This window comes from Aedes aegypti, chromosome 3 (assembly GCF_002204515.2).
Source record: "Aedes aegypti strain LVP_AGWG chromosome 3, AaegL5.0 Primary Assembly, whole genome shotgun sequence".
Taxonomy (NCBI): Eukaryota; Metazoa; Arthropoda; class Insecta; order Diptera; family Culicidae; genus Aedes; species Aedes aegypti.
In genome coordinates, this window is record NC_035109.1 from 308,524,039 (window position 1) to 308,551,385 (window position 27,347).

At 39.6% G+C, this 27,347-nt stretch overlaps 2 protein-coding genes across 4 annotated transcripts in view; one reads left to right on the top strand and one right to left on the bottom strand.

The window, feature by feature from the left end:
* LOC5575690 (beta-1,4-N-acetylgalactosaminyltransferase bre-4) overlaps positions 1-27,347 on the bottom strand; it is a 110,223-nt gene that overhangs the window by 34,297 nt on the left and 48,579 nt on the right. The window contains exons 1-2 of one of the 3 annotated variants that reach the window (XM_021851590.1): positions 17,477-17,593; positions 17,323-17,383 (exon numbers count right to left, since the gene is read on the bottom strand). The exons of 1 other annotated variant lie outside the window; for it this stretch is intronic. The gene's annotated coding sequence lies outside the window, so the exon portion shown is untranslated. Of the gene's footprint in view, positions 1-17,322; positions 17,594-27,347 lie in introns of those variants that run through there. One more of the 3 variants, XM_021851589.1, reaches the window with a different exon arrangement.
* On the top strand, positions 18,612-19,536 carry LOC5566318 (E3 ubiquitin-protein ligase KCMF1). Its single transcript, XM_001650651.2, has 2 exons — positions 18,612-18,789; positions 18,859-19,536. The coding sequence occupies exons 1-2, from the start codon at positions 18,771-18,773 to the stop codon at positions 19,482-19,484; spliced, it is 645 nt and encodes a 214-aa protein (XP_001650701.1). The 5' UTR covers positions 18,612-18,770; the 3' UTR covers positions 19,485-19,536.

A 27,347-nucleotide genomic window follows, 5' to 3' on the forward strand; every position in this document is an offset into this window, starting at 1 on the left:
TCTCCCAGTTGCTGTAATAGTGTGGCAGAATCAATTATTAAATTTCAATTCCATTACCTCCGTATCGTGTCATCGCAGGACGTTCGAATTGCTGTGCACAAGCAGTGCAATCGAGCGCCACCGGCTTGTTCAGTAGGGTGCGGCTTATTTTTCGAAAGTTCTCGAATCCAAACGGTCGTGTGCTGTTCTGAACTTAAATCAGTAAAATTTACGTAACTTTGTAATTTTTAACAAATTTCGATGCCTTCTCTTCGAAATTGAGCTATCAAACAGTTAGTAGAACATCTTATTTGTCTAAAACAATAACTATTAATAAAAAATCTCGATATTTCTCCCTACGTCGATGATTTTTTCGGTTCCTTCATTTTGCATACATTTTCACTTTTCATATCTCGGTATCCTCCTTATCTCAATATCTCCCTATCTCGATGTGATTTTCATTCCCAATTTTCCTTCCGTATGTCGAAATGACCATTATCAAAGGTTTTTTTTTTTTTTACTTATCTCGTTTATTTGGCAGGCTCAGGTGCCGTAGGGCATAACAGAGCCGAAATCTTTTCTTTTTTTACATTATTTACATTTTGAAATTTGAACTTATTTAACTTATTTTAAAAACTATGTTAGTTTGCGGAAGTTTTAAGGTTAGTGGGTACATTTGAAACAGGGAAGGAAAGGATTTTTTGGAATTTCTTAAGCTACTTAGACTACTAAGCTGATGAAGCTTGAAGGGACAGGATGTCCAGATCTGTAATGAAACTAAACAGAAACGGTTTGTGGGAGACACGACGAGAAGAGGACAATTTGAATGGGAAAAAGAAAGACAGGGAACGAACACAATCAAACCCGGATATTGATACGCTTCAAAAACAGATGGATTAAATTCATATATTCTAAATCAAGGCCCGCCAACACCTCCCTGACAGGTTTCTGCTGTTTTCCTCGGATCCGGAGAGTTTCAGTCAGCTCAGATCTGACGCCACGATGCTCAACGCATCCCCACACAACATGTTCGATATCCTGGTAAGCCACGCCGCAAACACAGAGATTGCTTTCTGAGATCCCAATACGGTGAGTATGCGCGCTTAACGAATAGTGATTGGACATAAGCCGACACATGACACGAATGAAATCACGGCTCATGCCCAACCCCTTAAACCATGGCTTTTTCGACACCTGTGGAAATATGGAATGCAGCCATCTACCCATTTCTCCGTCTCTCCATTTCTGTTGCCAGCTGATCAAGGTCTCCCGACGGGCCAATGCAAAAAATTCTTCGAAGGCGATTTGACGCTCGTAAACATCGCCTTCTTTAGCGCCTACCTTAGCCAGAGAGTCCGCTTTCTCATTGCCAGGAATGGAGCAATGCGAAGGGACCCAAGCTAGGGTAATAGTGTAAGAGCGAATTGACAAAGCACTCAATGCCTGGCGTATTCTATTCAGGAAGTACGCTGAGTGCTTCACCGGCTTCATTGACCGAACAGCCTCCAGAGAACTTAAACTGTCGGAAAAAATGAAGAAGTGCTCGGGTGGGAGAGAACTGATGTACTCTAAGGTGTAATGTATAGCTGCTAGTTCAGCAACATATACAGAACATGGTTTTTGAAGCATGAAGGAGGCGCTATGAGAAACGTTGTAAACACCGAAACCAGTGATATCATCCATTTTTGACCCATCAGTGAAGAACTGTCGGCTCTCGCTGACATGCCCGAATTTACTTGCAAACATGGGAGGGATAAACTTTGAACGAAAGTGATCTGGTATACCATGGATATCTTGCTTCATGGACAAATCAAATACTACAGAGGAACAGTCGAATTCTAGGAAGTTATCACGATTGGTGTTAACCGAAGATGGGCTAACCTCCAGCGTCATGTACCAGTAGTACACACTCATGAAACGAGTTTGAGGGTTATGTTCAAGCAGCTTTTCGTAGTTTTCAATAACCAATGGATTGAGAACCTCACAACGGATGAAGAACCTGAGTGTTAACTCCGCGAAACGATCTGTCAGGGGCTGTACTCCTGCAAGTACCTCTAAACTCATTGTGTGAGTCGAGTTCATGCAGCCTAGCGCGATGCGAAGACAGCGGTACTGAATCCGCTGTATCTTCAGCATATGTGTTTTCGCCGCGGATTGAAAGCAAAAGCTACCGTACTCTAAGACCGACAAGATGGTTGTTTGGTACAGCTTGATCAGATCTTCCGGATGGGCTCCCCACCATGTTCCGGTTATAGTTCGCATGAAGTTGATTCGTTTTTGGCATTTCTGTGTCAGATACACAATGTGTTTCCCCCAGGTGCATTTGGCGTCGAACCAGACCCCGAGATATTTAGAAGACAAGCTATGAGTGATTGTCTTACCCATGAGTGTAAGCGGAAACTTGGCAGGTTTGTGTTTCTTTGAAAAGACAACCATCTCAGTTTTCTCCGCAGAGAATTCGATACCCAGCTTTAAGGCCCAAGTAGACAAATTGTCCAGAGTATCTTGTAAGGGTCCTTGTAGTTCGGCTGCTGTTGGTCCTGTGACAGAAACAACACAGTCGTCTGCAAGCTGTCTTAACGAGCAATTTTCCATGAGACAGTCATCAATGTCTCTCACATAAAAATTATAAAGAAGGGGACTCAGACATGATCCCTGGGGGAGACCCATGTAGCTAATTCGTGAAACTGACAAGTTGCCATGAGTAAAACTCATATGCTTCTCGGACAACAAATTGTACAAAAAATTGTTCAAAACTGATGAAAGGCCACTTGCGTGGAGTTTGTCTGAAAGGACATCAACACAAACTGAGTCAAAAGCACCCTTAATATCCAAAAACACTGAACCCATCTGTTCCTTTTGGGCAAAGGCAAGTTGAATTTCTGAAGAAAGCAGCGCAAGACAGTCGTTCGTTCCTTTGGCTCTGCGAAAACCAAACTGTGTATCTGACAGCATGCCATTCGATTCAACCCATTTATCCAGCCGAAAGAGAATCATCTTCTCTAACAACTTGCGAATACACGACAACATCGCAATTGGGCGGTACGAATTATAGTTCGACGCGGGTTTCCCGGGTTTTTGGATGGCTATTACTCTCACCTGCCTCCAGTCATCCGGAACAATGTTACACTCCAGAAAGTGATTAAACAAGTTCAATAGGCGCCTCTTTGCGACGTCAGGTAGGCCCTTAAGCAAATTGAACTTGATTCGATCCATTCCTGGAGCGGAATTGTTACATGAAAGGAGAGCAAGTGAGAATTCAACCATCGAAAAAGGTCTATCCATGGCGTTCCTATCCACCGGAATATCTCGTCGCACGCGATCAACAGGAACGGAATCCGGACAAACTTTCTTAGCGAAATCGATAATCCACCGAGGAGAGCTCTCTCGATCTTCATTAACCGACGATGTATTACGCATTCTTCTTCCGACGGTCCAAAGCGTTCTCAACGAGGTCTCACGTGATAATCCTTCCACAAAATGACGCCAATAACCGCTTTTCTTCGCTTTGACCAAGCTTTTAAACTTGCGTTCAAGGGAAGAATAGCGCTCATAGTTGTCAATTGAACCACGTTTCCGGAAGTCTTTAAACGCGGCGGATTTCTCGCGATAGAGTGCCTTACACTCTTCATCCCACCACGGATTGGGAGGCTTCTTGCGAACCGACGGACCAGGCACAGGACGGCGTTGGGCTTGAAGAGCGCTGTTGAGAATCAACTCGGATAAAAAGCGATACTCTTCCAACGGAGGAAGTACTTCTACCGCTTGTTCTCCATCAATGATCGTTTCCGCGTACTTTCCCCAGTCTATGTGCTTTGTGAGGTCGTAGGCGAGATCGATGGATGAAGACTGTTGTGTTCCATTGGAAATTGAAACTACGATCGGCAAGTGATCGCTACCATGGGGATCCTGGATTACCCTCCATGAACAATCCAGCGATAACGAGCTTGAACATATTGAGAGGTCTAAACGGCTATCCCTAGGACTTCCATCTTGAGCTGGAGGTGCCACTCGTGTAACTTCCCCAGTGTTGAGAATTGTCATATTGAAGTCGTCGCAGAGGTCATATATCAACGTTGATCGGTGGTCGTCATACAGTTCCCCCCAGCCTGTTCCGTGGGAGTTGAAATCCCCAATGAACAACCGTGGTTCAGGCATAACAGAGCAGATGTGAGAGAGATCTCTGCGAGATATCGCCGATCTCGGAGGAAGATATATGGAGGCGACACTGAGGCTTTTGCCTCGGATAGTCACCTGACATGCAACGACTTCAATGCCTGACATCGGCGGCAGATCGACTCTGTAGAACGAGTGATGCTTTTTGATCCCCAAAAGCACTCCTCCATATGAGTCGGATCGATCCAGGCGAATAATATTAAAATCATGGAAAGGAAGGGTCACATCAGGTGTTAGCCATGTTTCTGATAACGCAAAAACATCGCACTGTAAATTACTAACTAAAAATTTAAAACTATCTAATTTAGGCATAATACTACGACAGTTCCAGTGTAGAACAGAAATCATATCTTCGACCTCTGTGGATAATTTATCCATCAAAAGATATGATCGTTGCAAGGAGGGGCATTCTAGAAGCCAGTTGCTTCAAAAGAGGAGTCACACATGGAAGCAATCCTTTGACAATGTTCTTCACTGGGTCAGAAGCATTGAAGAAATTAAGGATGATATCTACAATGCCAGAAAGCGTAAACATTGGAACGCCCTGAGGTTGCCCTAGGGGCTCCGAATGCGAACTTTCTTTTGGCTGAGCAGTTTGAAATTTTGGAATATTTGGGATTTTAGATTTTCCCGGTAGTGGCGGAAAGTCTCTTTCCTCTTGGAGTTTGAATCCAGGAGGTGAAAGCTTTGAGACTTTCGCGACAGGCTTAGTATTTTTCATGGCTGGTGGGTCATCACTGCTAGACAGATTCCGAGGCTTTTTTGTGGGTCTCTGGAGTCTCACACGCTTCCTCGATGAACCCTTGAAAACGAAGGAAATTCCTTCACCAACCTCAGAGTCGGAGCCCTGATCATCAAGAGACAGAGAAGAGTAGATATTTTGGGATTCAGCAGACGGAGCAGCCTTTTTCAACATCTCGGCAAAACTACGCCGAGAGCGCTGCTCTAATGATCGTCGCTGATGTTGCTGCCGGCGTACGTACGTCGGGCAGTTTTCGAGGGCATGTGGTGGACTTTCGTTGCAATAAACGCATTTTGGCGGTATACTACATGCACCATCCACATGTCTCTCCCCGCAAGAAGCACAGCGAGGTTTATTGCAGCAATACTGGGCAGTATGGCCCAGCTGCTTGCAATTTGTGCAATTCATTACCTTCGGTACGTACAGCCGCACAGGTAAACGAAGTTTGCCGATTACAAGAAAATTCGGCAAAGCAGATCCGGAAAAGGTCACACAGAAGGATTCAGAATGTGAATAGATCTTCTTTTCTCCCACCAGGGATACGGAATGCAATTGCTTGCATTCCAGTATGGGGACAGATGGGAGAGAAGGGTTTTTGAAGCGACCACAACCCTGCATCAATTCTTCGCAGGTCATACTGCCTTCGGTGACCACTCCCGCAATCTCAACCCGATGGCTTGGCAGATAAGTTTGGTACTCACGAGTAAAGAGCTCACAGGCCACAATCTCATTGGCCTGTTTACGGTCACTGACGGTGACGCGCAGCTTACCAGAACCCACTGTGTCAATGGCGACAACGGAAGAGAATCGCTTAGTCAGATCCTTACTAATCTGAATAGTGTTCAACCGTTTGCCTTTGGATCGAAAGAAAACAACAAAAGGCCCACCAGAGTCGGGCGGGTAGGCCTTGAGGCGAGGGGACGTCGGAGATGGTAGAATATTGGTGTCCATTTGAGACACATCAGATTGAGGGGACACACATGGATTGGGCATAGAGGTGTTTGTGTTTTGTTGGTTCAACACATTCGAAGACTCAGTGAGGGGATACGACGTTCCCCCGCCATCATCATCTACACCCATTGCGGTAGCTTAACACCGCAAAGGGCGCACGAATAACTCAAACTAACACTATTCACAGAAATGGAAATTGAATCAAACTGAAAAAAAAAAAACACATACAAAGGGGAAAGGGAAGAGGGAAAACTTTCACACGCAGTAAAAACTAATCAAAAAAGACGTGAAGAGGAGAAGAACAACGAGAGGTACTTATCTTTTACTCTATCCACGCTGGCGTCGTCGTTGCTGTAACCGATGGGCGTCTACGCTTGGGGAGAGGTAGCAAGTAACGTACGATCATTCGCTGGGACGCGTAGATGTGTGGTTGATCTCCGCTGTCCACGCTATACGCACACCACAGACGATGCGCACTGATGAACTCTGCACTGCACACAGGTAGCACACGGGACGGGGTGCGAGCTGCCTTCGATGATACACGTGATCAAAATAGGACGGTCTGGTTCCTGGTTCGCTGGTACGGTGTATGTGTGGTTGGTCTCTCACTGCCTGCCACCAACCAACACAGGCGTCGATAACGATGGTGACCACTGTCGGTGTGGAGAGCGCACCGCTGTGCACGCTATATGCACACCACAAACGATGATCACTCAGGTAGCACACGGGACGAGGTGCAAGCTGTCTTCTACGATACACGTGATCGGAAAATAACCACGCAATGGCGAAAACGTTCAATACTTTTGCGCAACACTCGATTAATCGGCAACACAATGGCTTCGCCAAAAGTGTTCCGCTTCCAAGCCGAACTAAGGCTCTTCACTGCCTAAAAACACTTTGCAATAGGCGTCGAAATACCAAAGATTTGGAAAAACGGGGGTGAACCCGGACACACGAGAACTATCGACTGTCTCGCACGGTAGCTCAACAAGGAATCCCATTATCAAAGGTTACTAGACTAGATTTTAGGGATTAAAAACAATTTGCGAAGACGAAATGACGTCTGTTTGTTGTTAATTTTCCTGATAACGGAGTTATTTTCAATCTAGTAATCATTAAGGCTAAGTAGCCCGTCATTCGTTTTGGCAACAATGATGACTTTTCTGCTTGCATTTCAAAGTGATAAAAACAGTCTTGATAGTTTATATTGACTTGAAAAACTATCACTGTGTGTTCAACTTATTTGTTGAACAAAAACAACACACAGGATAAAATTGAAATTCCTAAACTCTTGAAAAGGTCTTAGCAATGATTTTCATTTAATTTTCAAACGAAATTGTTTTTGCATATGATGAAATTAATATCTTATATACTAGTAAAACCATAATTTCGTTCAAAACCATAAAAACTCACAAAATAAAACGATGTTTTAATTATATGATTTATTTACACTGTTTTTAAAACAAACATCTTTCGTTATTTTCAGAAGAATGTATAAAGATTTGGAATCGGTTTTGAATACTAATGGAGTTATGGTTAAACAAAGTTCAATTTTTAAAATGAGATAACATTTTGAGAAAACTACTTTTTTAATATAAGTTACAGTTTTAGACGAACTTGATATTTTGAAGAAAATGGTTATGTAAGATTTACTGAAGATCATATTTTATAAATTGAAGGTCCATTATTTTTGGCTCAAACTTCGAGGTTCAAATCTTAAAGTTCACAGAGAAAAGAAGTTATGAAAAATAAGATGCACCCTAACACTCAGTCATCCGACCGGGTCGTTGTGTCGTGCACCAAAAAGCCTGCTGACCTGCTACCGACCCAAAGCAAGCACTGAAAAATTTATGGATGGCATTTTCGAACACCGATTTAGATGGGACACGTTCCGCCACTCTATCTATCTATACAAGGGCTGGGTCGATTTCACTGGGCACGTATAATCTAATTTACCTACATTGAAACATTTTTCAACCCCTGTTAGACCGTGGATGTAAAACAACGATGTCTACAATGGCGGGGGTCAAAATTCATAATGTGCTGCAGTTGAATGCCTTGGGGGAAGCCTCCGAGAGGGACATTCTGACTGAAAAGCTTTAGATTAACGAAAGTTTTTCAATTGCATGCTCCCTTTTGCTCATACATAACCGTTTTCTCGGATCAAGCATCCACTTCTACTTTACACCGGGGGCGCACAAAGGAGTGACTAGAACAAATTCGTGATAAGTTTTTCAAATTAAAAAAAAGAGAATTTACAAGATGTAAACGCAATGTAAATTCCGCCCATAAAATTCGATTTGATGTTAGAGAAAGTTACAGTCAATTCCCTATAAATCGATATGAAAAGTCTAAATTTTCATCAATTATTTGACCCCTTGATGAAACAGGGGCTTGCCAATTTGTTCCCAACAAAACCGGTATCATCTGTTGTAAGCTATTTTAAATTATTCCTAATTAAGATATAACAATGTTTTAGTCAATATTCGAGCTTAAGGAGACCACTAAACGTAGAAAATATTTTTGGCCTTGATTGACCCAAATTCCTCCTGTGAGCGGCGGTCGTTCGGATAATTTCGATGCTCTTACTATAAGAGATTCCCTCAGTTGAGTCGACATTTCAGTCCTAATGAGCCTGGGCCACTGATGATGTGAGGTGGGATGTGCATTTTTGCGGTGGTATTCATCCTTTCCGTTAGGTTCCATTCATGTCCGTGCTCTTGAATCCACAAAATCAAAAAAAATCCACTTGAGCACGCCTCAATGAGTGGCAAAGTGGGTCAAATCGGATCCATTAGATACAAGGATTCGAAAGTTGAAGAAGGAAACGTGAACACACAAGAATCTTTTGATGGTCGGAGCGAAAGAAAACCGTTTAGTTTTCATAAGTGCTGCTTTTTGAAACTGTTGTGTCAAGCTATTGAGCAATAAATTAATGCAATGCTATTGCACAACATGATAGTAATAAAAACGCTGAAGTTATGGTAATAAAACTTCGAACAGTTTTGTGGAATATCTGTAAGTATTCCCTGGTCAAATTGAAAATCAAGTTTCTCTGAATTTGGAAAGCATTCTCAATCATGAGAACTTTTTCAAAATTTCTGGGAGACTGACTTGAAAGAAGTGAGAATAATTATTAAAAAATCCAAAAAATATGAAAGCCGATGATGGAATTTTTTTCATTTTCGTCAAGAAAGTTGTAGAAAGTAGCTTATCATTCTTAGTTGATATATTTAACAAATGTTTTCAGTTGGCATATTTTCCTGACAAATAGAAAAACCTCGGTTGTAACAATTTTAAAACCGGACAAAAACCTGCTTCTACCTATCGTCCAATCAGCTTGCTTTCCTCCATCAGTAAACTTTTTAAAAACGAACAGAATGATGGTCCACATCAACGAAAATTATTGTTTTGCCAATGAACAGTTCGAGTTCCGACATGTACATTCGACCACTCACCAACTTTTACGTGTAACAAATTTGATTCGTTCCAACAAATCTGATGGTTATTGTATTGATCTTCTGACATTGAAAAAGCATAATACTAAAGGTTTCTGTTCCGTACGAAGTGCAGTAAAAGAGTGAGACTGAAATCATCCACGCAGTTTCCAATTCATCGCAAAAGACACGCCATTTATGATTCAAGATTCGTGACACTCACCCGAGGGCAGCTTCCAACACGACCCACCCTGCCGACGCCTTTGTGGTCGAGAGTTCCCACAGCGAGCGAATGAACCCCGTAAGTTACCGAGTGATCACTCGTGAGTTCCAGTACCCCGAGTGAGTGACCGCGCAAACCGCACAGCGCGACTATTCTACGAGCTTCTAGAACATTCCGCGTACTTTTACAACACGTGGCATGGTGCTATAAATACGCGACACCTTTGCGTGTCGAGCTAGTATTGTATTTTATTAACCGCGTGATTATATCCGAGTGAAAAGTGATCCCAGTGTTAACTTAGCTTAGCTTAGCTTAGACTGACTACACATATCAATGGTTGCTATTCCGTGATTGACCGAAGTCAGTGAAAATGCACAAAGAATCAACTAGAAGTTCAGCTGGGATAGGCCATAATCTTCTTCAGTGTGCATAATTCAGTGCCTCTATTTATACAAGGTTAATAACGGCGCCGGCCACGTCCTTGCAGTCAGGTGGGATTGAGGGAAGGAATGTTAGTGTGTAACCTTTGCTATTTGGAGACCGTGTTTGCCTCTGCATCTCCACAAAGGTTACTGGGAGGGATGTTTGTTAATGGGGAGGATCGTTGGGTCAAAGGATTCACTTTGATAAGCGATTAGACCATGATAAACAATGATTTGTGAGATATATACATGCTTATACGTAAATATAATTGTTCATATAATTTCTATGTAGAGGAAAATTATGCCGACACTTGAGGTGACGAACCATTCAAAGTTTGTTGAACAAATACCTAAATGTAACATTCCTACAGCTGTCAGTACGAAAGCATGTGTTATTATATTTTACTCATTTGAAAAGAAACAAAAGACTCAATTGGTTGGGACATCATAGAACACTCTTATTCTTATGCCGACACTTACAGTGGCGAACCATCCAAAGTTTGTTGAATAAAGTGGACCTTTCGCAAGTCTACACTTGTAGTGTCGAACCATTCAAAGTTTTTTTAATTACAAAAATAAAGGTATATAAGGGGTGTTCTGAAAAAAAAAAAATGTTAAACATAAATAAATCATGAATCAGAGTTTGTGTCGACACTCACAGTGACGAACCATCCATAGTTTGTTGAAACATCATATTTACATCCCACCATTGTAACGATTAAATGTGCAGTCATACATATTTTATAGATTAGAAATAGTAGCATGAAACGAGCTCACCAATTGATCCGTTATCCTTGACTGAGCGGCCACAATCCATTTTCAGCTTCACTCGTTTGCTCGGCTAGCACCCAGAAAAAAAAAAAAAAAAAAAAAAAAAAAAAAAAGGCGCGCGACTCGAAAAAAAACACGGACGACAGCTCGGGCTTTCTTGACGCACTGCCCAGGAGCAAGCGTCAAGGTCGTCGAAAGATCAAAAAGAACGAACCGATCGCGGCACTTTTTAACTTACTCCAACCGAACTCCCCGATCACGCCACTTTTTCACTTACGAGACCGACGCGCGACATGTTTGATCCTGCCCTCGTCGCTCGCTCCGGCAAAAGCAAGCGTCAAGGTCGAAAGATCAAACAGAACTAACCGATCGCGGCACTTTTTCACTTACTCCAACCGAACTCCCCGATCACGCCACTTTTTCACTTACTAGACCGACGCGCGACATGTTTGATCCTGCCCTCGTCGCTCGCTCCGGCAAAAGCAAGCATCAAGGTCGAAAGATCAAACAGAACTCCCGAGTGAAAAGTGATCCCAGTGTTAAGTAGTGAAAGGAAAAGTGGAGGAGTGCAATGAGGAGTGTTGAATTCTTTCATTCGAAAAATACAATCCATCGCGACCCGACCGGAGTTGGCCACGGTTAACGCGCCAACAGTTTCTAAAACCATAATAACAAAATTCAAGGGTTCTCAACTGAGAAGCAAGGAAAATTTTTGTCGACAATATCTACAACTGAATTATCAGCAATTCAATACACAAGTTTTTGAAATATTCAACTCATTATGTCCCGTCAGTTGCCAACAATCGAAATAACCAGACATGTATCGCAAAGGCTACTTATTAAACAACTTTACTGAAAACATCAACATTCTTACTGATCTGCATCGGCAGATATAAAAGTTTAATATTTTCAAATCTCACACGCTCCACTTCCTTGTTAGGTTCAGAATTTGTGACATAATTTCGTAATAACAAATAGAAATGAATCTAACAAACATTTTTTCTGAGAACATAGTCTTTATACCTGTTTTGCATCGTGAGAAATGAGTTAAAAATATTTAATGCTCACTAGCACCTCCTAGCGGTAAAATGTTTAACATGTTAGGCATGCAGTATATAGCCGTTGATCTAACGTACAACTTTACCGAAAACAACAGCCTTATATCGAAACTACATTAGCCAATATTCAAATTTTAAATTTTCAATGCTCACTAGCGCCTCCTAGTTACAGAATTCCTAAGCCTAACGAACTTTGCCGACAACGCCGTCTTTCTATCTGTTCTACATCGTGAGATATGCGACTAGCGCTTCCTAATTGTAGAATGTTGAACTAAGCAAAGATGTAATGTATAGCCTTTAGAATAATGAGCAACTTTGCCGAAGACATCAATAATTCAAATCATCAGCAGTTAGAATCATCGTAAGATCTAGTTACAGATCGTCATAATAGCTTAGGGGAATCAGAAAACCGTTTTTCAGTTAGCGCCATCATGCGGTGAAATTCGCAATGCGAATATAGTAGCTCTTTCTCTTTTCACAGAAAAAAAGTATAATTTTATATAGAACTCCTTCTGAGATATAAGCGTCCAAAATTTAAAAAAAATGTTTTTACCCCTTTTTTACATTTTTTACATTTACATTTATTTTCTTATATTTTTTAGAAAAACTTAATTAATTTTAATTTCCAAAACTGCAGAAAAATTGAAAATCCGTTCGAATTTGGCGAAGTTATCAATATCTGTATTTGGGGGCAATATGACCCAAAAACACAAATAGCGTAACTTTTTTTCGCACAGACATAAGGTTAATAAGACAATATTTTCTAAGTTTTACTTCTGTTTGTTTGCGGAAATGTTTCAAGTCACTGACAGGCCCTTAACTTAAACTCAAAGACTGGTTGACTAAGATATATGGCTTAGAAAATCTTTTTTTTAATTAATCGTGATTTGTTTTCTGATAATTTTACCTAAAAAGACAAACAGGATGGAAATTTAGCATTTCTCGTAGGTTTTCCGATAAAAGAAATTTTGAGTGTAAACCAAAATTTATGTTTTGCTCAAACATGTTCACTGAACACATTAAATATATTTTATGCCGAAAAACTACATGTTATCATTTTGAAATTTGATTTATGTACAAACTGATTAAAAAATTAGGATTTCTTGAAGTTTTTTTTTTTAAGAAAAATAAATTTTGATATGATAAATCGAATTTCTACTTCTAATCAAAAATGTTCTCTGAACTACTGCAATCAAACTGATGTCAAAAAACTACATGGCATATCTTTATATTTGGGCAAACAGTTAAGAAAAAATGTATTTATAACTTCTTTTCTGCAATATATATTTTGAGTGTAATCATAAATTTAGTTTCCTGCTTAAACACGTTGACTGCACTTATACAAGCAAATTTATATCCAAAAAATATCAAAATTGTCTCATTGAACAACATTGCAGAAGGAAATTTTGAATTAGGACGTTCATAATGAGCAATTCTCGCTGAAACCAGGCCACCATCGGCACACATCTTTAGAATTCCAATATTATGTCACTGATCGCTAGTATATGCTAAAACTAAAGGGTGGTCGTTTCGGTTTTCTCAAATTGGCTACATAAATTCGAATTCTAACGATGTGTGCCGATGGCGGCCTGGTTTCAGCGAGAATTGTGAACTTGATTGGTCGCTCGTGGTTGCTATTCCAGTATCGCCAGATCAGCTGCACTTACACAAGGAACCAGATGACTGCTTGGGACTACCAGACAACCTTAGTGTATAACGGTTGGTGATCTATTTTTTGGCGATAATGGCGCCTGCCACGTCAGAATGCAGACCAATGAGGGGAAGGGGGAGGAATTGATGATGCATTAAACTGACTCCCACAGTAGACCGGATTTACCACTGCGTCTACGCCAGTTCATGCGGGAAAGTGTAGGGCTGGTATATTTTCTATGGCAGAGAGGTTGGATGTTTGGTTAGCAGACTGCCTATGTATCAGGTTCTAGCTATGAACTGTGATAGAGCAACTGTGGTATATTAAGAGTGGAAGACAGAGGAAAGGGACGGGCGTGGAATTGAACCCATGAGCTACTGCTTATGAAGCAGAAGCGATAGCCATTGGACCACCAACCCCGTTTATGATTTCAGCGAGAATTTCTCAATAAAACATAAAAATAATCTAGACCAAAACCAAAGGGATAAAAATGTAGCGCAACTTACCCATAATTTGTCCATTTTTTCCACGCATAATGAGTTAATTAATTTAATAACTATGCGGATTGGATTACCGAAAAGCTCAATATAAGCGTCAATTTATATTAGAGTGTTACTGCCTCTCTGTAGTAGTCATGTCGTCACTTGAGTGAGAACGACACGTTGATAGCCTTCCCGCATCTTTACTCTTCCACAATACAGTTCAAGAGGGATTCGCGATAAGAGCCTGTCTGACAAATCAATAACAATGAGAAAATAACCAATGAAATTTTCATGTGCAATTTTTAATCCCAATTGGAGAAAATATACTCCAACTTTAACTATTTCACTTTAATACACATTTCATAAACCTAGTTTTAAAATCCTCATCAATACCACACACATCTCCTTCAGTTTTCCTAGCTATTTCGTAATAAAAAAATATTATAATGTTTCGCCTTAAACGCACTCAAGAATGCCAGTATCGCCCAATGTTATGAGCCTGTAATCGATATTATTTTCAGTGTCGCCTATTACTTTTGCGCCGTGTTTTCATTCTGGTTTCAATTAAGCCCGCCATGTACGCCTTGTTTATTTTTTGTTTCCATTGTCGCCGTTTACTCTCGCCGTGTTTTGATTTCGATTTCAGATTATTATTATCTTTATTAACGAGATTTGCAGTCGATTTCAGATGCGCCCATCACTTTGATAAACAAAAACACAGGCGTAATCAATACAGTGTGTGGTTTTGCATGAGGTGAAGTTTCGTCTTCTACAAATTTTCGTTTTTTGAATAGTAAAATTATCGAAAGGGGAAAAGTTCTAGTGCAGTGAATAGACAATCAAGCTACAATTTCACCGCTATAGTTTCTTAAATTGTGTACATTTTGTCAGTTTCACCTAATTCGCGAATCTTTCTAGAGTTGTTGTGGAAGCGATGTAGGTATGATAGGCAAACAGTTTCAACACCAAACAGCCCAATTGAAGAAACTATTCCTAGGGGTGTTCAAATTTCTCCTAGAGCAATGAAAACAATACATTTTTTTAACTGAAACTACATGAGAATCGTATAAAATCTTTTCGAAAAAGTTACTACTTTAAGTTGAGCAGATTCAAAAAACCGTGAATGATAAGAAGAATAACACATTAGGGCAATTCAAATTTTAAAAATGTTTGAAAATCCAGTCTCCCATATGCTTTCTACTATCCTTACCATAAAAATAGTGTTCTGTGAAATTTGCAGCTTTCTAAGTGGTGATTTAAAGGTGGCCCAAAGACAATATAGGTTTATATGGAAATTACTATGGACAAATTTAGAGAAATGTTCCAAACACTCTAGTACTGTAATGTAAGTAGAAACTTATCATCCCATATTGAAAACTCTTTCTTCAAATCTTAATGAAGGATGTTGCTGAAGAAACAAATCCCTTTTGAGCTAATTTTGTTTGGGATTTTTGTACATGTTTGCAGGGCTATGATCCCATATTAAGCTTAATAATAGCAAACAAACTCGTGGATATCTCTTCTGCTATCCTTCGGATTGAATTTCTTCTCTTCGATATATCAGACATCTGAAATGCTTGATTTGTTCGGAGGATCGTGAACTGCAGTATGTGATAGGGAATGTCTAATAAAATAAAGTATTGTGCAGTCTAGATATTGAAATCGATTCAAAAATGTTTTGTTCAAATTTTATAGGCTAAATACATTAATCTACAAAACTATGAAACAATACTAAGATAAATATGTGAGTAACCTAGAAGATAAGTATATTTAATTGAGATCACAATGTAGGCAACAAATCTTGAAAATTTTATCTAGATTTCGAGTTTTAATATTTTTTATGGAAAAATTCTGTTTTTGAAAATACGTGGGGCGTTAAGGGATTACCTTTTCTACTTTTTTCAAGTTACTAAACTCATTCGATTTATGCTGTAATATATTTCAATATACTTTTGCCTTACTCCGTGAGGTAGAACTACATTGTAAAAGTTAGGGACCCTGTTTTGTTTGTTACTGAATATCTCCAAAAATGTCTAATCTCAAAAATTGGTTAAACTGGTTGGAAAATCTTGTTAACTACGTATTAAAGTAAATGTAGGATTTTTCTAGATATTATTTCCAAAACTTGTTCGAACTTACTGGTAAAATTTTTGACAAGTTAGAAGGATTCTTTCACTTGGAAATGCAAAATGGTTTTGCAGCCGTTGTTTCTATCAGTGGTAATCCTATGAAGTGGTAAACAAAAATAATATTTTGTCATTTCTCAGAGTCTATAAATGAGAAGTTGCGCGAAGAGTTAAAACAAATCTATCGAGCTTTCAAACCGTCCAGCTATCAAACAGATCAGCAAAACAAATAAAGGCTTTTTTTCAAAGACGAAGGAGAACAATCATTCAAAGAAGCATCTTCGCGTTACTCTCTGTACATAGACTCTGTCATTTCTGAGCTCTTTTTGAGAAACTTCGCGGCCTCGTCGGGTACTTAACGTGTTATATAGTGAGCGTTAGATTTCCGCTCCATACTGGAACACTTTTTTTCTTCGGTATTTTTCGACCATGCCACTGGGTGTTGCATACAAAGTATTTATTGTTATATTTTCAGGACAAATTGACCATTTCCCCTATTAAAAATAAAAGCTAGTTGAAATTATCCTCATACTATAGATTATTTAAGAAGTTGCTCTGCATAGCTTACAGGATTCGTAAACTGCAAATATTTAGGTTATGATCCTGTTGCCTATAAGTATAAAAATCATTTCAAGACAATTTTATGATGTTTTGATAGTTCCTGTGAAAACTGTGAAAAATTTAGCAGTTAAAATGAAGCGGTTTGCGTTTGCAGGAGTTCCAAGTTCAATAATATTGATGTATTATCTGATTAAGGTTGAACATAACTTATGAAATTGAATGAAAGCACCAAAGTTATTGACCAAAAAGATTATGTTTTGCTGTTTGAAAAATATTGTTTTATTTACGAAACTCAAATTCATTAACACCCCATTTAGCATTTCCGTCAAAAATCACTCATTTTCATTATTATCTCAGAAATCTGTCATGGGATCCTTATAATTCCATTTGACTTTTGATATACACGACGAGAGAATGGTAGGGCAGTACTTTGTTCAATTATTGACATACTAGAAGTTGCTTGAAATTTTTTTTCATCCCTTAACACCCCATTTACGGTTTGTATTAATGTTACATGTTTGGAACATATCTCAAAATTTCTCCATAGTAATTTCCATACAAACCTATATTGTCTTTGGGCCACCTTTAAATCACCACCTAGAAAGCTGAAAATTTCACAGAACACTATTTTTATGGTAAGGATGGTAAAGAGCATATGGGAGACTGGATTTTCAAACATTTTTAAATTTTGAACCGCCCTAATAACACATGTATTAAAAAAAAAACAAATATTTCGAGCATACCTAAGGAGCCAAATTTGAAGAGGTTGCATATTTCGACAGCTAAACCTATAGTGTTTTGGATCTGTATGTTAGAAATTTGATTTTAACTATTAAACAACCAAAAGTATTTTGATAAAAAAAAAATGTTTCAACTGAGTAACAAACTCTGCTATACTTCTGTTATAATCTACTGGTCGGTCACCGAAAACATTGTACTGGCGTCAAAGCAATAAAATGTGATGATTATTGAGGCTTTCTTCATTTCGCACTGTGCTTCGATATTCTCTAAAACGCAAACAAAGCCGATTTTGTCACCAAGTGGTATAGCAGTTTAGCTCAAATAGTTGAATGCTGGAATCGGTTGAAGTGTTTCGTATGGGTCTGTACTGCTTATAAATACATATAAGTCCCATGTTTGCTACATTTCATAATCACATGGGACAATCTTGAGTTCATAGGCAGTGTATGGATCCATAGCTTCTTATGCCATGCATATTTTTTTCCATTCCTTTTCATGTGGTCAAGCTTATTACATTCCACTTATTACGTAATACAAAAGCATAGTTTCCACGAGGATACAAGGTTGAATTAGTGATTTAAGATAGAACCCAGAGTCTATGAATGAAGAGTTGCGCGAAGAGTGAAACCAAGTCCGCGCAACTCTCTGTATATAGACTCTGATAGAACCCAGTATGGTTAACGTAATTAATGGAAGTCACTTTTGCTGATCATAAGACTCAACATTTCCATCGGTCAAAGTACCTGCTTTCCATGTATTGGTTTGTAAAATGAGTAACTGCAAAGATGCTTACTGTCGCATCAGCTAGGTACCGTTTTGTCTCAAATTCCGAACAGACTCATATTCCGAACACTCAGTTTTTGTATGGCGGTTTGGTTGAAATGTTTCGCTAAAATATGTCACCAAATAACAAGGAAATGGCAGTCAATTGCAATTCAATTTTCACGTCTCCAATATAATTTATACCGCGGCAGTAGTGATGATTCTCTAGTTTGAGACCAATAGAACAAGCTCAGATGAATTTATTTGCGAAATTATCCATTTGGATACGATTTATTCGTGCTGTTCGGAATTTGAATCAAGGTGTTCGGAATATGAGACAGAATGAACACAGTGTTCGGCATTTGAATCAAAATGTTGTTCCATACTTTTGCGTGAAAACAATACTAAAACTAACTAAATCAACATTATTATTGGTACACCCAACAGCTAACAGTTAGGATTTGCGAAGGAATTAAAATTTACACTAATATCAGTCAATTTATGCCAATCAGATGCATTTGAAGTCCCTGTTGGCCTTAAGTGTTCGGAATATGAGTCAAAACGGTATGTAGAGGCACGAAAAATAAGTTCTGTTTTTCTGTGCATCCGAACTACCAGCAGTCAAGTTGGAGTTGTTGAAAGTGCCTGATCAGAAGAGAATTAATCGAAATATCTGCTCATAATAAAAATGAATAGAATACATCCAAGTGAGTATGAATGCCTTGATAGATGACTAAAGAGTGCACATAATTTTAATTCGCTTCTTTTTCAAACAGGGATTACTTGCGATGTTTGCGGCAGGGTCAACATTGTCGGCACTCGATATGCTTGTTTGGTGTGTGAAGAGTACGATATGTGTGAGATGTGCTTCAGCTATCGCTGCCGCAGCCACCAGCATAAGCCCTACCATCCGATGCAGGCGATCCTCCCGGAGGACGAATTCTTCGACAGCCTTCGCAGAGTCGGTCCAAATGAACTTCGCATATACTGCTGCCCTTACTGTGGCGAGAAAGGTCTGAGTGTCACTGGGATGATCAAGCACCTACAGCGGTTCCATCACTTTGGAGGACATCCGGTCCGGTGTCCAATCTGCTTGGTATACAAGATGAGGAATAGACACTTGCTCAAGACTACATTGTTGCAACATTTGCTGGGTCGGCACAAGGAAGAATGTGTCCCCAGGAGGGGTCCACCACAGGCGCAATGTGCTCCGGAGTGTTCAATCTGCATGGATCCAATGACAATGATGAGCAGTGTCAGAAATTTGCAGTGTGGCCATCAGTTTCATTCCGGTTGCATCTCGAACTGGCTGATGAACAGTTCGAACTGTCCACTTTGCCGAGCGAATGTTGGTGCTCGTGGTCACACTATTGCTACCATCGGATATCTAGAAATGTTTTAAATATGGTTTTTATCTAAAATTTCCATTAAAACAGAACTTTAATTCGACGAAATGACCTATTTGTAAACATTTTTTGAAACACAATAAATAAATCCGAATATTTCCCTCCCGATCAAAAGAGCAAAACAGAATAGAAGAACAATGGAACATTGAAATAACCAAAACGGCCACTATGGAAAGCAATGCTGTCACAATGTTAAATCCCATATACAGTGGCGCCTTAATTTTGATGCGGTGAGCACTTGCAAAAACTATCTTCAATGATCCATTTCGCGACAACTCGAACTGATATTGGCAGCATCCTCTCAGATTTAAATGAAACTTTCTGAATGTATAAGAACTTTGATCACAGACAAACAGACGTCACACTCTCATCATTGTCCATCGACCACCTTTTTAACGTTTGATTAAAAAATATGGTAGGTGGCCAATCCGCCGCCCACAGCGCTCGCATCGTTTTTGTTCGCGTTTGACGTTTACACACTAACGCCATCTGTTGGCCTGTCGGTCAAACACACCGATTTTAGCATTGGGCGAACATGTCCTCGTGACTATGATTTTGATCGCGATTTGTTCTAAGTGTTACGTCTGTTTGTCTGTGCTTTGATTTTCCTCCTATTTGTTGGAGTTCTATAGATGACTTGTAGATAACTGTCTAAATTATTGAATAAAAATACTTCAAAAAAATCACATTTGTGCCCTACGCAGAAAAAAAATTGAATTGAAAGTTGATTAAAAATGGCCATTTTTTATTTGAATAAAATTTGTTTCAACACTAAAATCTGTTCCACTTAGAATTTCGCCGCACAAAATGAGTGATTTTTCGAAGAGGCAGAAAGCACAAAAAATCTTAGCGTATCATTTTGTAGCAATTTTGTAAAGTTTCGAGGAAAATATATAAGAAAAAATATTTCCCAGCTTTTCAGTTGACTTTAATACTTTTTGCCGAATCCCATCCATACATTATTGCACAATACCACTGAATTATAAAGCGTACGCCATATCTCTGAAGGTTGCAAACTAGCAGGCTCCTCACGATCAGGAATTGTTCTATGTGACTCCATTCGTAAGAGAGCAAAACGAAGAAGAAATAAAGCAGTATGTCTGTGAAATTTCTAATGTCCACTCTTCTTCAGTTCATGTGATTAATGCGGAAAGAAGATCAACGACCTTTCCTTCGTATCATTCAAAGATTTCACCAGGACTTTTCTCGAAGCGTTGGACTCGTCCTAGGACTCCTTATTAAATTCCACCAGGAGTTGCTTCAGAAATTCCAAAGGCATTTCTTTAGCGAATCTTTCTTGTAATTTTTCTACAGAGTCCTCCGGGGATTTATCCAACAACTTCCCAAGGGATTTCTTCGATGATTCATCCAATGCTTCTTTCAGTCAATCCTCCATAGATTTACTCAGGAAACCCTTCTGGAATTTCTAAACAGATTCTATCAGGATTATTTCCTGCGATTCCACCAGAAATTCTTAAAGAGATTGCTCAATGAATCACTTCCAAGAAATTAATAATTAAATTAAGCAATTAATCCAAACATTCTTGCAAGGATTGCTACATCCTACACGACTTTTGCTAGAAAAAATCCTACAGAAATATATGCAGAGTTTACTCCAGGAACTCTTACAGTGATTCTACCCAAAATTTCTCCAAAGATTCGTCAAGGAATTTCACCAGAAATCCTTCAGGGATTCCACGAGAAAAACTGCAAAGAATAAAAAAAAATCCTACATGGGATTCCACCAGGAATTCCGCTTGCATTTTTTTAAAAGGTTCCCCCAGGCTATTCTCAGGGGATTCTTCTAGGGAATCTTCAATAAATTATTTTATAAATTCTTTCAGTGTTTCATTCAAAGAATCTCCCCTGTATCCCTGAAAGGACCCTACGATGCATTCGACCTGGGAGTTTTGAATTCAAGAATCCCTTCAAAAATTTCTCCGAGGATTCCTAAAGGAATTTATCCATCAATTCCTTCCAGTATTTCTTGAACGATTTCTTCTAAGGAATCCACCAGGAATTACCTTTGACATTCCTGTATGAACTTCTTCAGCGATTGCTCTAAAAGTTCTTGAAGAGATATATATTAAGGAATTTCTTTAGGTAATTCTTTGGGAATTTCTCCAAGGATTTGATGATAAATTGTTCCATGATTTTTTTCAGAAATTTTCCAAAAAAATCTTCCCAGGGATTCAACCTGAAGACGTTCAAAGAAATGCTTTGCTTAATCCTCTGAGTAAATATCAGTGCACTCCCTGGAGGAATAATATTTTGGAATTTTGTAGATACCTTCTTGATGGAATACCTAGAGTAGAGAAAGGAGGAATATCTAGTATTTTCTGGTAGTACTTCTGGCGAAACTCAGGTAGATTATGCCGGTGGAAATTCTAGCGAAACTCTGGTGATATTCCCAGTCTTAAACCTGGAAGAATTCGTGATAAATTTCCTGAAAAAAACTCCTCTCTTGAAGACTTTTAGAAGATTTTTTCCAGAATGTTTTGGAAGAACCTCTGGAGGATTTAATGAGTTCCCGGTAAAATCACCGGAAAAAATATTAGTGCAGTTTGTGCAAGAATTTCTAGTTTAATCCCAATGAGAATCTCAGCTAAAATCTTTGTTTTCCTGATGGAAAACGTGGAGAATTATTTGGTTGAGTTCCAGATGCATTCTATGGAGGAACCTCTGGTGGAAACCTTAGAGGAATTTCTGGAGGATTTTTAGTTGGAATCCTTAGAGAATTTTTAGGGGTATTTGTAGTTGGAACCCTTTGGGGAAATTCTGGCAGAATTCCTTTTTTTAATCCCAGGAGGAACTCGTCATAAAGTCACTGGAGAATATACTGGTGGATTCCCAAATTACTTGTAAAATTCTTGAGAAATTTTTGGTACAATTGCTGGAGGAATTCCTGAATACCCCCAAGAACCTCTGAAGATATTCCGCGAGAAATTTCGGAAGAAATCTTCTGAGTAATTCCGGTAATAAAATCCTTTGAAAAAATTCTGGTATAACCCCAGAAGGAATTCCTGATAACCCTTGGAGATCCTTGGCGATATTAATTCCTTGAAAAACTTCAGAAGGCATCCCTTGATCAATTCCGGGAGGACTCCATGAAGAATTCCTGGAAGAATCCCTTGAAGAATCTCTAGAAAAATCCCTGGAAGGAAATTTTGGTAGAATCTTTTAATGAATTCCTGGAAGGATCCGTAGTAATAGCCTGATGGAACCCAGAATAACCTTAGAGGAATCCCTGATGGAAACTCTAGAATAATTCCTGATCGAATCCCTGACAGAACTTCTGATGGAATCCCAGAAAGTGTTCATAATGGAGTCTCAGGAGGATTATACAATAAAATCTTAGAAGTATTTCAAGCGGAATCCATGAAAGAACTTCTGATGGAATCCCTGCAGGTTTCTTTCCCTAATGAAATCTATTGAAAGACTCCTGATGAAATCCTTAGAGAAACTTCTGAACTTTAAAGAACTTCTGATAGAATTCCTACAGAAATTATTGATAGAATTCATGCAGGAATTCCAGGTAGAATCTCTGAAGGAACTCATAAAGGAATTCCTACAAAAAGTTTATATCCTTGAAGGAACTTCTGATGAAATCATTGGAATGAACTCCCTGATGAATTCCCTAGAAAGACTCCTAATGGAATTCCTAGACGAATTTCTGATCTAATCCCAGGAGGAACTCCTAATGGAATCCTCAGAAGAACTATCAGAGGTACTCTTGATTGAATCCCTATAGAAACTTCTGATGAAATCCCTGGAGGAATTCCTGATGGAATCCTGGGATATTCCTGAAGGAAATCCTGATGAAATTTTTGTAGGAACTTCTGATGAATTTCCTAGAAGAATTCCTGATGGAGTTCTTTTAGGAACTCCTGATGAAATCCCTAGAGGAATTCCCGATAAAATTCCTCATATACACTACCCACCATAAGTATGGAATCGCATAATTTAGTATTGCAACACCCCAATTGAATATTGCAGCACCCCGAAAAGTTTAGCATCACCCGTAACTATAACACTAATAACGCAATATCTTGGAAACCTTACTTTCTAGAAAGCTGCGGTCTTCAGCAAAGTTGTTCAGAAGCCTTACAGCGTTCATCAGCTGAAATTTCTAATGCGCCATTTTGCCGCTACGTGGCGCTAGTGTGCATGTAAATTGGTCATATTTTAGATGGCTCTAGCTCATGAACCTGACCACTTAGAATATTCGTGTCTTCAGCAAAGTTGGTCAGAAGCTTAAAAGCAATGTGAGGCAGCACTGATTGATTAACAATTTAGCCGCTACGTGGCGCTAGTGTGCATGTAAATTGGTCATATTTTAGATGGCTCTAGCTCATGAACCTGACCACTTAGAATATTCGTGTCTTCAGCAAAGTTGTTCAGAAGCATAAGAGCAATGTGAGACAACACTGATTGGTTAGCAATTTTGCCGCTACGTGGCGCTAGTGTGTATGTAATTTGATCATATTCTAGCTGGCTCTAGCTCATGAACCTGACCACTTAGAATATTCGTGTCTTCAGCAAAGTTGTTCAGAAGCTTAGGAGCAATGTGAGACAGCACTGATTGGTTAGCAATTTTTCCGCTACGTGGCGCTAGTGTGTATGTAATTTGATCATATTCTAGCTGGCTCTAGCTCATGAACCTGACCACTCAGAATATTCAGATTGCTTTTAAGCTTCTGAACAACTTTGCTGAAGACACGAACATTCTAAGTAGTCAGGTTCATGAGCTAGAGCCTGCTAGAATATGACCAAATTACATGCACACTAGCGCCACGTAGCGGCAAAATGGCGCATTAAAAATTTCAGCTGATGAACGCCGTAAGGCTTCTGAACAACTTTGCTGAAGACCGCAGCTTTCTAGAAAGTAAGGTTTCCTAGATATTGCGTCATTAGTGTAATAGTTTACGGGTGATGCTAAACATTTTGGGGGGTGCTGCAATATTCAATTGAGGTGTTGCAATACTAGATGATGCGGTTCCATACTTATGGCGGGTAGTGTAACTACTGATATAATCCTTAGAGCAACTCCTTATGATGTCGCTAGAAATAATTCTGATGGAATTCCTCGAAGAACTCCTGATGTAATCTCCGGAGGAACTCCTGATATGATCTCTAAAATAATTTCAGGTCGAATCTGTCAAGGAAGTCTTGATGGAATCCCTGGAGGAACTTTGTTGGAATCCCTATAGAAACTCCGGATGGAACCCCTGGAGGAACTCCTGATGAAATCTCTTAAAGAGATCCTGATGGAATCCCTATAGAAACTCCGTATGAAATCCCTGGAGGAATCCCTGATTAGATTCCTGATGGAACTTCTAATAGAATCCCTTGAGGAACTTCTTATTATATCCCTGGAAGAAATCCTGATGAAGTTCCGTGAGGAACTCCTGATAAAACCTTTAGAGGAATTCCTGATACAATCTCTTGAGGAAGAAACTCTTGATGGAATCCCTGGAGGAACTCCTGGTAAAATCCCCTGAAGGACTCTGATGGCAGCCCTAAAGATACTCCTGATAGGATCCCGATAGGAACTCCTGATGGAATTTCTAGAGGAACTCCTGATAGAATCATTGAAGAAATTCCTAAAGATTTTCTTGAATGAACTCCTAATGAAATCATTGGAGAAACTCTTGATGATAGCTCTATAAGAACTCCTGATGGAATCCTTAGAGAAACTCCTGGTAGAGTCCCTGGAGGAATTCCAGGTGGAATCTCTGAAGGAACTCCTGGTGGAATCCTGATGGAATTCATAGAAGAGTTCCAGGTGGAATCCCTGCAGGAACTTCTGATGGAACCTTGAGAAGATTATCTGATGAACGAACTCATGATGGAATCCCTAGAGAAACTTCCGATGGAGTCCCCAGAGGAAATTCCGATGGAATTTATAGAGAAATTCCTAAAGGATATCCTGATGCAGCTTTGGCAGTACTCCTGATGGAATTCCTGGAGGAAATTTTGATGGAGATCCTGGTGGAATCTCTGATGGAATTCCTGGTGTAATCCTTACAAAAACTTTTGATAGATACTGTCCTGATGGAATCCCTGAAAGAACTTTAAAAGAAATCTCTCCTGGATGAATTCCTGGTGAGGTTGGGGGGCGTGTGAGTTGATGTTGGTCAAACCGTCTGTTCGTCTGTGGGCTGCATTAGCTACTCGTGAGAGCCAACCAACGAAATCCTGGTTGATTCCAAGAGAGAGAAGAGTTCGGTGGAGAAACTCATGAGACCCACGATCCATGTGAAGAGAGATCAATTTATCTCTCTGTTTGCTTGCGATTAGCCGAGCAACATTGGTCGGTATTGGCTCATTCCTGTGCATCGCTCAACATTCGATGAGATCGAAGAATCCGGGCCTTACATCACTGAGGATTTTGTAGTCCACGTTGAGAAGACTGATTGGGCGATATCCTCTCGCTGTACTATCACCACCTTTGTGTTCTATCAGCACGATTAAGCCGTTGGTAAATTCCGGGAGCTAGTCTGTCGTCATAGCTTCATTCATTACGAGATATAGCTCTCTATATATTACGTCGAAAGTTCGATGGTAAACCTCAACCGGTAATCCATCGGAGCCTGGTGATTCCCGTTTTGCGACGTTCCGATAGCGTTTTTTTAATTCACTGATTGTTATCTCTGACATTACAACAGTGTTGAGTTTATCGTGCTCGGGAACCGTTTTTCCGACTTTTAATCTTTCTGCATTCTCTGCTTTTGAAAACAGATTTTGGAAATATCGGAACGTGTGCTGTTCGATCTCCAAACCCTGTAATTCATCTCCTTGATCGTTTTGCATCTTTGTTAGCGTTGTTTTTTTCCGTCGTCTGTCTCCCAATTGAAAGGTGATAGGCTCTCCCCCGCGACAAACGTTTCGTTGATGTGGATGAGATTTGGGGTAAACTGCCGCTGCAGCGTTAACATTTTTACGGTTATATGGTTGATGGATTATCGCAGGGTTTCGATAATAGCTGCCGTATGCATGTTTCAGTTGCGTGTAGCCGTTGGTGCTCTGCGTGGAAAATGTTGAACGCTTCTTTCGATTTCCATCGGAAGAAGGCTTCAATTTTTGGTTTCGCAAACGATATTCAGAATCATGAATGATATGTCGAAATCCTGAAAATTTTCTTCTAGTTAATAAATGAAAACTATTTGGGTTCTACAGAAAAGTTGTCTTTCTTGAACGAGTAGAAAGTAAAAAACTTTTAAAAATAAACATAGGGGAAATGGGGGCAATGTGAACATACGGGCCACCCCGATTTTGACCTCAAAAACAGTGTTTTAATGTCTAGTGTCATTATGATCTGCTAAAGGATGCCTCAATGTAGCCACCACAATAAAAACCGTAAGAAAATTCGTTTGAACACTCAAGAAATTTACAAAAATCTAAAAATTTATCCTTCGTCATGAAAAGCTTATAATTTCTCAAGTTTTTAATTATGTTGAACGTAAGTATCTTTTTACCACAGGGGCGCTGACCCACTGAACTGGAAATAAAGTGTAAACCCACCTTGTGTTATTTCCGTTGTTACCTCTCGTTCTCAATCGATCATTAAAGTGAACACGTTTGTAAACGCAAGTCACGTCGTCGCGAGTTAATTTTTCTCCGAATCACAATTTCCCCACGCAGTAATCGATTCCCTGTGTTATTCTCTGCTCTGGTGGTCAATTCCTTCCCACAGGTTATGTGCCCAGAGAGGAATCGTGGAAATCGGTCGGTTTAATAGTGAAATTCGCGGAAGTTCGTCCGAATAGTTTTGGCGTTGTCGCGTGCATCGAATTCGGCTGGTTGTTGCCTGGTGGTGATTTGCCGGTGGGCACAAAATGGCGGATCCGGGAAAGTTT